Raw genomic sequence first — 11,398 nt, 5'->3', positions numbered from 1 at the left:
TGGATCACTTGATGATTACCTGTTCTGTTCATTCCTTCTGGGGCACCTGGCACTGGCCACTGTCAGATGACAGGATACTGGGCTAGATGGACCATAGGTCTGACCCAGAATGGCTGTTCTTATGCTTTTATCTCCGGACAAAAGGAAAATAGGAGCTAGTGAGGGCCAAATTCATAGGAAAGGCTAAATTGATGCAAGACTTCCCCCCCCCCCCGGCCCTTACCATGCAGATTACCATCAACCCTAGTCCCTTGAGACTTACAGCCACTTAGCAACTGTACCTTTATGCTGATTGCCGGTCTAGAGTTGCTTTCTGTGATGTTCATCTTGGTGTGTGTTTAATTTTCTCTTTCTGTAAAATTCCCAGTTAAGACTTTAGTTTGTCTTAAAGCAAAGAACTGTTGGCTGGGTGCACAAAAGAGTTAAGTGCTGAGATGCTGAACATCATTGTGCCTAACTTTTAGACATGTAAGAAAACACTGATTCACAAAGCCTGAGTTAAGCGCATTGGCACTTTTGACTGCAATTCACAAAAGACAGTATGCTAGGCAGGAAGCCACCTAAACTGTCCAGAAAGGTGTGTGCTAAGCCCTGCCCCTCTATAGTGATAGTTGCTTATCTCTGCTAGAGATTTTTCAACTGTGAACCCTCTCCTGGAGCCAGGTGCTTATGCTCTTTTAGCAAAAAGCCAAGGGCAGGGAAGGACCTCTTAACTTTTAGCCCAGTGGTTAGGGTATTCAGCTGGGATGTGGGAGAACCCCAGTTCAAGTCCCTCTCTCCTTGACAGGGAGAAGGGTTTTGAAATGGGACCTGTCACCTCTCAGATGAGCACTCTAACCACTGGGCTATGGGATATGCTGATATGGAACTCCCTCACTCTCTCCTCTTAAAGCTGTTGCACTGTGGATAAATAAAGAGTCATTGGAGCTGGGGAACTGGATCCTACTAGATTGGGCTCCACACATGACTTAGGGGGCCAAATGCCTATCTTACCCCAGTTTGTGAATAGTTCTGGGGCTTAGGTAAGAGATAGGTATCTGGAGGCCTAGAGGGTGAAACCAATACACACATTGAGAGGCAGAAACGTAAGTGCCTATGGAATTTATACGGAAAAAACTTAGGCGCTGAGTGAATTTAAATACTTACAGGGTTCAGAGGGAGTTTTGTGCATCACAGTGGCCCAGAAACTGGGACTTTAGTACCTGAAACAGGGACTTAGGCACCTACCTCCTTTTGTGCATCCAGGCCTTTGTACCTGACTTATATGAGCCAGATTTTGGTTGATGCACTCTCAGAGCTGGTCTACGCAGGGAAATTTACAAACAGAAATACAATTTTACTGCTATAGTCATACCGGTATAACTCCCTACATAGACACTTATTCTGGAATAAGAGTGTCTTGGAAAAAGAGGGCACAAAAGAAGGCTTCTAGAAGTAGTGTATGCTTAACTGTACATTCAATTCAAGTTAGTTTTACAAGGTTTATAAATAAGAGGGCAACATCTCGCCTATCACTAATCAAGACTAATGCTGATGGGCATTGTTGCACTGGCTGTGCTTTGTAAGCAAATAACCCAATCAACATGCATCACACGGAGGTCTGTATTAAAATTGTTCTTTATTGTAAACAAGGTATAAAGTACGACATAAGAAGTATTGTGCAAAATTTTAAAGTAGTCATAAAAGATTATCTAGCACATTATTATCCAACTGTTTAGTTGTCTATATTTGTGTACTAAACATAGTAAGATACAATAGAAATATGGTTAGTGAAAGTTGATGCATTATTTGTCACAAAATCTACACTATTAATTCAAGGCTGGTGTCTTTACTGCCTTATGTTTACTTTACAAATAACTCCTAATGTTCTAATTTAATACAGTATAGATTATATCCTTATTACATAAAGACCATTATTCCATTTCTAATAGAAATCATCTTCAAAAGTGACCTCCACATCAAGTAGCCTAGTATAACATATTTGTTCTTGCCTTCTTAGTAAACCCATGTAATTTATTATTCTTATAGTTACATTTAAAACCAAACAAACAAACAAAAAAACCAACCAAACAAAAAACAACAACAATATACTGTCTCAGTGTTTATGAAAAATGCAGTGGTATGGAATTTTGAAAGGTATAAAGGAAACCATAAGCAACTTGAAAGCAGAAGCATCATAGGATGCCTAAATATAACCTATTGTAATAATCATGAGCTTTCAAGAGGAATAGCAAAAATAGTATTAGCTTTCTATATTATAATAAATTAATGGGGATTTAGGTACTTTTGGCTCTCTCTAGCCACATGGCAGCACTCAATCTATTCCATATTTGGACAGTAATGTAAAACTGGCATGACTGATATACTTGATACATTAAATACTGTATCAAGAGGTGGTGAGCCTCAATGCCCATCTCTCGTACAGATGCATTTCTGATCAACAAGTCTGTACCATACATTGATATTTCTCTCTAGTCTGTGCTCTACTGAAAACTCATTACATCTTTGAAAGCTGTAATTTCGGTTGGTTTCAAGCATTAACATCAGCCAACAGCTCTGCATGACTTATGTCTGACCACTCTATAGTACATACAAGTAATCTGCATAAATTCAAAACCCTTTGCTACCTGTGCTGCTCTGCTCTCAAACCTTCAAGCTCTTTCTCTTTTCACCAAGTTGAAAAGAAACCTGACATTCCATTGTTAGTCGCTGGTTCTCTCAGTAGCATTTCCTGTGACCAAGCACAGACTGCCTTTGCCTCTCTGCTGTAGTGCCATCAACAGCTGGCACTGAAGAACTACAGACCTGGAGTAGGAGCTTTTATACATCACTGGTGGTATACCATAGTGACAACAGTTAGTTCCGGTAACTTTTCAGGAGTTCTTTCATTGTGCAGGTGTAGATGCAGGTGGCACAACAATGTCATTTAGCTTGCTCACTTCCATTTGCCAGTTTGGTAGCTTCTTAGCTGACAAATGCCGCCGTGCATGCTTTGTTAAATGGTCACTCCTCATGAACCGCCGATCACACATTGGGCAAGCAAACTTCTTCTCACCGGTATGCGTTCTGCGATGCCGAGACAGTTCATCAGATCGTGCAAATCTCCTGTCACAGCCTTTCCAACTACAGCTAAAAGGCTTTTCTCCTAAAACAAAATAGAGATGAGCATTTATTTAGCAACAACTTTACTTTTGACTGGTAATATTTGTTTGACTTTTTTAGAACCAATTTCTACTGTGCCAATCAGGACACAAAAACAAACCAACAAACCCAGAGACATAGAATATTAAGATGGTTTTGACTGTGCTAATTCGAAGAATCAGCATCACCAGGTAGCCAGCTGTACAAAGAAAGGGTCATTGCACTAGACCAGGGGTAGGCAACCTATGGCACGTGTACCTAAGGCAGCATGCGTGTTGATTTTCAGTGGCACTCACACTACCCGGGTCCCCCCCGGGTCTGGGGGGGCTTTGCATTTTAATTTAATTTTAAATGAAGCTTCTTAAACATTTTAAAAACCTTATTTACTTTGCATACAACAATAGTTTAGTTATATATTATAGACTTATAGAAAGAGACCTTCTAAAAACATTTAAATGTATTACTGGCACGCAAAACCTTAAATTAGAGTGAATAAATGAAGACTCGGCACAGCACTTCTGAAAGGTTGCCGACCCCTGCACTAGCCTTTCATCACTGGAAAGCAGAGTTCAGCTTGTGCTTTATGTTTCAAAACAGTTTTATTCTCATCCTTATCTTCATTTATATAAATTATAAAACCACGACAGCTTTGCATGACCAGCACCCACTGCTGAAAATGCTATCTGTACTAAAAACAGGAGGGATGTTACATGACAAGGCTGAAGTGTGCTAGTACAGCTGTGTAAACATACATAGCCCCTTATCCTTTGCTAGTGTGATTAGATTCACTACCATATTTTTTTTTTAAGAACTGCGGGGACACCTGAAGGAACGACTCTCTGGGGTGTTAATGTTGAAGGTGAGAATGCTGGTCACCTCTCCTTTTTGAGGCATCCTACCAAAGATTATGCCATGTATTAACACCTACTGGCAAAAGCAAGCAATAGCACTCTGGGGCTGCCCCACAATGCTAGATTCTGTTCGGTCAAGACAAAAAAAAATCTTTAGAGATGTATAATGTTAAGAGAGCATTGACTGAGGTAACTAGAAAGGTCACTATTATCAGGAAGCCAGCTGTACAAAGGATTAGTGCACTAGCCTTTCACCTCTGGAAAGCAGCAAACACAAACAAAATCACAACTCACTAGAACATTGATTAAACATTAGCATAAATATACATGAAAAGCTTTCTTTGAAATTCCTGCTATCCACTGATTAATGACTTACCTGTGTGTGTTCTCACATGGGCCTTCAAATGAGAGCTCTTGAAATAAGTCTTTCCACATCCTGGATAGTTGCAAATGTGGCTTCTTATTCTTGATGAGTCAATTGGTGGAGTGATTTTTGCTGCAGAAGGTGTAAAACCTGGAGCAGGAGCAATAGGAGAGAGTCTAGTGCCATTTGGACTAATGATTGGAGCCTTTGTGTTCTGCACAACCGGCTGGGGCACAACAAACATAACGGCACCTTTAGGAACTTGAGTTCCCATGAACACCATAGGCTGGCAAAGGGTTGATTGTTGGCTAGAAGGAGTGTTGGGCACTATTGCTGTCACAACAGAGTTGTTAGTAGACAGAGGAACCATCTGGCAAATTACTGGCACAGGTGAGACACCACTTGCTTGCACAGCAGGTGAAGATACTATCGTCGATGACTGCTGTACTGATCCAGGAACAGGCTGAGGTTTACTGGTTGAAGTCTGGATCAGGGACAATGGACTGACAGCTAGTGCTGTACTTGTTTTTTCTTCTAAAACTGGCAGTTTGTCACTTTTGTAAGTTGCTTTGTTTGGTGACACAATTGCACAAGGTGGATTTTGTTTTGCAGTTCCATTATTCTGTACATTTATTTCCCTTGAAGTATTGTCCTGATATTTCAACACACTAGCTGCTCTCACTGGACATGTTCTGTGATTACAAAGCTGAGCATCAGCTGTATGGCGAATAACACTTGTTGCTTGAGCTTTCATTGGTCTGGATGCTGGAGACTTTTCAGTCTCTTTAAAAATTGCTGAAGGAACAGGCTTTGAAATATCAGAGAATAATCTGCATTGTACAGCAGATGGCGCTGCTGCTGGCAGATGAATTACTTGAGACATCTCAAAATCAGAAGGGCTGTAGGGTGGAGTCAAGCACTAAAAGGGGAAAAAAGATGCAAGTAATGAGACAGCTATTCAGCACGATTATTTCTCACAGTTAATGTGATCTAAAAAACTTTAATAAGGCGGGTACAATAATAGAATAAAGCTTACAAATGCTGGTATTGCATGAAAGTCAGCTGCACCAGGTAGCAGGTTATCATCAGTTTCTTCTGACATATCAGATGCTGGTGTTATAGGTCTCAGTTCGGCATATTTTTTGAAGTCTGATTTCCAGTTGCAGCTCATAGACATAAGGGCTTCTACGGCTTCAAAATCACTCTTTTCAGCAGTATTGTTCCAGGAACGTCTATTATTGTTTTGCTTTTCAGTAATCATCTCTATTCCTTCCTCCTAAAGGGAAAAAAGGAATATTTTTCAGTTTACTGTTAAATTAACTAATTAACAGTTCCTTGTTTAAAGAAAAATTACAAAAATTAAATGCAACCTATAAAACATATCATACTTCACAGAGCGGATTCAATATTTTTAAAGACACTCTACATTCCTGTTTCTTCCCCTATTATATAACCTTTATTAAAATGTTAATATGATATAGGGAATCAGACTATCTGATGAATATTCTGCCTGCACAGTTGTCTAGTGAAATTAGTTTTTGAAAAGCAACAGTAAGTTAGTCCCTTACTGCAAGTTTTGAATGACTGAAAGAAAGCAAAGCAAAGCAGAGCAGAGCAGAGCAGACAGGGATAGCTCAGTGGTTTGGGCAGTGGCCTGTTAAAGCCAGGGTTATGAGTTCAATCCTTGAGGGGGCCATTTAGGGATCTGGGGCAAAAATCTCTCCAGATTGGTCCTGCTTTAAGCAGGGGATTAGACTAGATGACCTCCTGAAGTCCCTTCCAACCCTGATATTCTATGTTCCTTAAACTTCACTTTGAGTTATTTTGTACTTGCTGTTCCTTTATTCCACCCTACAAGGATTTTAGTTAGGGTACAATCTTAATTTTTTTGTTTGAATAAACTGAAAAGGGTTGAGGCACAAAATTTGACTGACTTGAATTGTGACCTAATAAAGTTTGTCAGATAATATGGAAAGTGTTTCTGTTGTTTTATGCTGTGTGAGTATATATACGCACACACACTCATATCATTTGAATATTAAAAAAAGTTAGGTAACCACTATTTTGTGTAGCTGGAGGGTGGGTAGGGAATGTTTTGGACTCTGCATGATCATATAACAGCCACCATTGCTGAAAAGCCATTGATTTTAGAGTGCTGATGCACAAACAGATGTTTGTGTGCCTGAGCTGGTTGGTGAGTGTCTTCAGTGGACAATTTACACCTCAGAAAGCTGTGCCTAAAGTGCTCTTGCTAGGGCCCAAACTAGTGGAGCTTCAGCATGCATTAAGATGGAGCTATTTTATCAAGCTCTTAACCAGCCTCTGGATTATTCTTAGGGACAGGACAAGTAAGGTTTTATAGATGCTTTATTAAAGGCCTATGTTTTGCAGATTTTTGAATTTTATAAATACAAGAAAATATGGAACATGCAATACTCAGAAGATGGACCCTGAGAGAGCTAGGGAAAGGTTGTCCTCGTTGGTTCTATAGAGCACTGGCCTATATTAACAGAGACATGATCAATGAGCAAAAGCAGCGCAGGAAAAAACTGCCTCTGGCTCACAAGGGAGGCAGCAGAGGCTCACGGAGATCCTCGCAGGCAGACGGATCATGTGTTTGAGCCACGCTCACCTCAGTGAACCTCTGTGACTCACTCTCTCCATCCGTGCACTCAAACCACGCAGTACCGCCCCCGCCTCTCGCCCATTGGTCGCCAAGGTCAGGGGCCTCAGAAGCCGAATGGCTGGCACAGGGCCGAGGCGAGGTTGGGGCGGAGGCATGTGAACAAAGCGTGATCAGCGGCTGGTCCCAGGCAGTCGCGAAACGTGGTGAACTGGGGACTGCCGCTCGGCGACCTTTCCCCTACTTGTGCTGCGTGCGGTCTCCCTCTTCCCCCGCCTCCCTCCCCAGCGGGCGGGGGCTGAGCCAGGGCCCGCCGCCAGGCAGGAAGGGAGCCCGCCTGCTGCAGCAGTGGGCAAGGCTGACAGCCAGCCAGCCGCATGCTTCCCCGCAGCTCCCGCCCGGCCAGAGCCACACATGCGGGAGGGCGGCCTCAGTCCACCCCCGCGGCTCCCAGGAGAACAAGGCGGAAACAGTCCCTCCTCTCGAAGGGTTGGGGCCGAGAGGTTCAGCACCACCACACCCGACGCTTTCCCGCGCCGCAGCTCGGGTTACCAAAGCGAGCCCTAGGAGGGGGCACGGCTGCTCGCGGGGGGGGCTCTGAAGGGAACGGAGACAGGGCGCTCCCTGCCCCCAGGCTGCACAAGAACCATTCACCCAACAGGCACAAGCCCTGCCCGGGGACTCTTGCATGGCGGGAGCTGGCCACGGACTCCCCCGCCCGCCGCCGCCTAGCCTCGCCCGCCGCCGCCTAGCCTCTCCCGCCGCCTTCAGCCAGTCTCGTCTCGCCCACCCCCTGGCTGACCTCCAGCCCCCGCAGCCTCGCCCACCGGTTTGTCCCAGCCTCATCCCTCCCCGTTCCGCTCCCCCTCCCTGAGCCTCGCCCACCGCCTTCCTCCTGTCTCACCCCCCAGGGAATCCCCCAGCGTCGCCCGCGGTCAGCCCCCACTCACCCGCCCCTTTCCCTCACAGCCCCCCTCAGTCTTTTACCGTAACCCCACTGCAGTCCGCCCCCGACCAAACCCTCCCCACCCACCTCCCCGCCCTCCAGACAGGGCTTCTCCCCAACTACCCTCATCCTAGCGGCGTGCGCCCATAACTCCCGGTACACACCACGTGCCCCCTCCACTCACCACAGGACCCCCCAACAACCTTTCCCCGCCAGCGCCCGCAGACTGACACCCTCTGACATCCCGCTCCCCAGTAACCCCCCCCCCACTGCCTCCCTCTCTGCCATCCCCTCTCCGCAGATCACCACAGGTTCCCCAATACCACCCCCCGACTGCCTCCCTCTTTGCAGATCACCACAGGTTCCCCAATAACATTCCCCCAATCCCTCCCCCTCTCTGCAGGTCAGGCTCCCCCAAAACCTACCCCAGCCCCCCCCCCCCACTGCCTCTGTGCAGATCAGACTCCCCAATAACCTATCCCAACCCCCCCCCCGACTGTCTCCCTCTCTGCGGATCAGGCTCCCCAATAACCTACCCCAGCCCTCCGCCCCCGACTGCGTCCCTCTCTGCCATCTCCTCTCCGCAGCGCACCGCAGGCTCCCCAACAACCCCCCCCCCCAAGACCCCGATCCTCTCTCCAGATTCCCACAAGCTCCCAGTATCCTCAGCCCCAGATCGATTCCTCCTCTGCCACCACAGGATTCCCAGCTACTCCTCCCGCAGCTCCCCAAAGGGAATCCCTTGTTCTCGGGGCTCCCGCCCAGAAAGGTGGCATCGTACCCCAGACAACATCTCTCCCCCTCCATCCTCCCTGGGCTGAGCCCCTTCTCGTGCCCCGCATCCACCTCTCTCCAGGTGCACCTGATGCGGGGAGGGCTCGCTGGGCACCAGCCCCCCCAGGACTAGGAAGCTGGAAGAGCCGCACTTACAGCTGGCTGGTAGAGGGAAGATGCGAAATTCAGCATGGCCCGGCTGGGAGACGCGGTGGCTGGGAGCTGCTCTGATGCTGCAGCTGTTGACAAGAGCCTTCACCCCAGGCGCTCTCTGGCCGCTGCCTTGATTTTCCTCTTTTTGTTCGCAGCTGCCCATTCAGCTGGCGGTTCCACCAGCTCGGCGTAGGGGGAGACCGGAGCTGGCCGCGGCCAATCCGCTGCAAAGGTGTGTGAGGCGGCGGCCAATGGCGAGCGGGGGCACGCGTGATCAGCGGCTGCCCAGCGGCATGGAGAGCGTGTCAGCTCTGCGTGTGCACTAGCCCCGGCAGTGTGTTCCCGGCGCAGCCCTTGGGTAAGTCCCGATGCGGGCTGAGTCACTGTCACGTCTCCGCTCTGTCTCTCTCTCCGGATCCATGTGGGAGAGGCGCGCCCGAGCGGGGGAGGGGGCAGCAAGATACTTCCTGTCAAATGAGATCATACCGCTGGGGGAGGGGAGGGCATAGATCATGTCTCCGCATCTCCCTTCTCATCGACTAGCCGGGACTTGTCCTTGCGACTCCCTCGAGGTCTCAGGCTGGGTAGGGGGTACTTTGTCCAGGATTTTTTGGAGGGGGGGGGTATCCTGTGGGAGTCCAAATGGCTATACCTAAGTGACATCAAATGGAGCAGTTTACAGTCACCAGTAATAGCTGCTATTTATTATTTTAGTTGTGGCCTCCTTCTGAGCAAATGTTAACCAACTTTTCACGGCAATACCCCTGTGAGGTATGCAAGTATTATCTTAATGTTACAGATAGGGAACTGAGGCACGGAAAGATTTGTGACCCTGGGGTAAGTGTGGCAGAGCCTGAAAGAGATCTCAGTCCCAGCCTTAACAGAACCATCTGATACGCTTACCATTTGAGTGGGCTGGTCAGTGTGATCCATGGAGGCTCCAAGTTCCAATATTCATTGCTCCTGGGGGGCCTCCAATGCAGTCAAAGGAAACAGCTGCTCAGGCTCCTACGTGTGTATGTCACCACTCTAAATCCAGCCAAGGTTTGAGTCCCAGTGACAATGAGTTTGCAGTTCGTAGTGTAGAATGTGAATGACCATAATCATCTGTAGAACCCAGCTAAAACCTCAGTCCTAGCCTAGCCTGCTAATGGAACACTCAGAGGATAGCCTTGGTGTAACTAGGTTCAGTCAGCTGTCTTTCTAGTGGCTGGGCCCTTAATGAACCCCCATCCAAGGCAAGCTCTACTGGGCCTAGCTCCCTTACTATTACTCAAAGGGAAGATAATTCAATGTTTTACACACATGCTTGAGAAGAGGCAACTTATGGCTTGATTTCTCCTACTGGGAAGTTGGGACATAAACTGTAAGGCCAGCCTCTTCTTAATCGGAATGGTGCAGTTTATGTGGCTGTTAGTACCTATTTTACAGGTTCTTATATTGTTACCAAAACTGTGGTATCTGAGTGCCTTGCATATATTAATGTATCCTCATAACACCCGTTATTTAGGAAAGTATTATTATTATTATTATTATTAATCTTTTACAGATGGGCACACAGAGATTAAGTGACTTTGCCAAGATGGTACAGAAGGTCTGTGGCAGAACTGGGAACTGAAACTAGATATAGTCCCAGTCTAACGCCTTAACCACAGCATGTGCTGCTCTGTCTTGATCTGAGAAAACGACTCTTGCTTGGATCTAGTTGGAGTATCTCTCAGGCTAGGACCTGTTGTCCCCACAGACTATAATTCTGAATCAAAGATGTGATGACTGAGGGTCATACTGTTGCAGTCAGTTGGCTGTGTTTGATAAATGGACCGTGGATTGGTCCCTATATCTCTCGGTGATTACACTGCTTTACTGTAACTGTTGTTGGGGGGGGCTTAGTAGTTAAAAATTCTGTTTCCCTGTGGAGCTGGCTAGAAACTTGAAGAGTGAAAACATCTAAACTTTTAAATTTTACATTTGTCAAACTTTATTCCTTTCTTTGTATTATTAAAAGAGCTGAAGTCAGCACTGTTTTAAAATTAGTGTTCTATAGCATCTTTGTCCAAAACGTCTTTGATAGTGATGCTGTAGAAAATAAATATGGGTCTGACTTAACTTCCATTAAATTCATTGGGAGTTGGATTGGGATCAGTGGCAGTTTAGATGCTAAATAACAAACTTTTTTCTGCATTTCATAAAAATTGTTACTGTTTTTCAATCCTTGAATGTTAAACTTTATTTCAGACATTATAATACTTTAAATCTCTCTAATTTCTTTCATTTTCATTTTGTTCCAAAATACTTGGTTAACTATATACATCTAATACCAATGAAATGCAAGCCTGTCTTGGTTGGAGGCTGGCAGTCAACTGACACATTGCATAGCAACAAGGGATGTGGGAATTTTGGCTAAGGACACTGGAGCAGAGCCTCCTTCTTATGAAAAGTGCTATGGGATCTTTAACTTTCACACACAACAGGCAGGATGCATTCTAAAGGCTCTAACACAAGCAACTTCTTTTGTTGTCTTTGGGAGGATGAAGAATTGCAGTGCA

General features: G+C 46.0%; 1 protein-coding gene across 1 annotated transcript; it reads right to left on the bottom strand.

The window, feature by feature from the left end:
* Window positions 1–2,804: 2,804 nt before the first annotated feature.
* KLF10 (KLF transcription factor 10) lies at window positions 2,805–8,966 on the bottom strand. Its single transcript, XM_065399613.1, has 4 exons — window positions 8,856–8,966; window positions 5,393–5,632; window positions 4,369–5,275; window positions 2,805–3,145 (listed from the first exon to the last, which is right to left on the bottom strand). Exons 1-4 carry the CDS (start codon window positions 8,889–8,891, stop codon window positions 2,886–2,888), a joined length of 1,443 nt encoding a protein of 480 aa, XP_065255685.1. The 5' UTR covers window positions 8,892–8,966; the 3' UTR covers window positions 2,805–2,885.
* Window positions 8,967–11,398: the final 2,432 nt, after the last annotated feature.

Source organism: Emys orbicularis, chromosome 2 (assembly GCF_028017835.1).
Source record: "Emys orbicularis isolate rEmyOrb1 chromosome 2, rEmyOrb1.hap1, whole genome shotgun sequence".
NCBI classification, from domain to species: domain Eukaryota; kingdom Metazoa; phylum Chordata; order Testudines; family Emydidae; genus Emys; species Emys orbicularis.
Note: the sequence above shows the minus strand (reverse complement) of the source record. Positions and strands in the feature narration are given on the sequence as shown.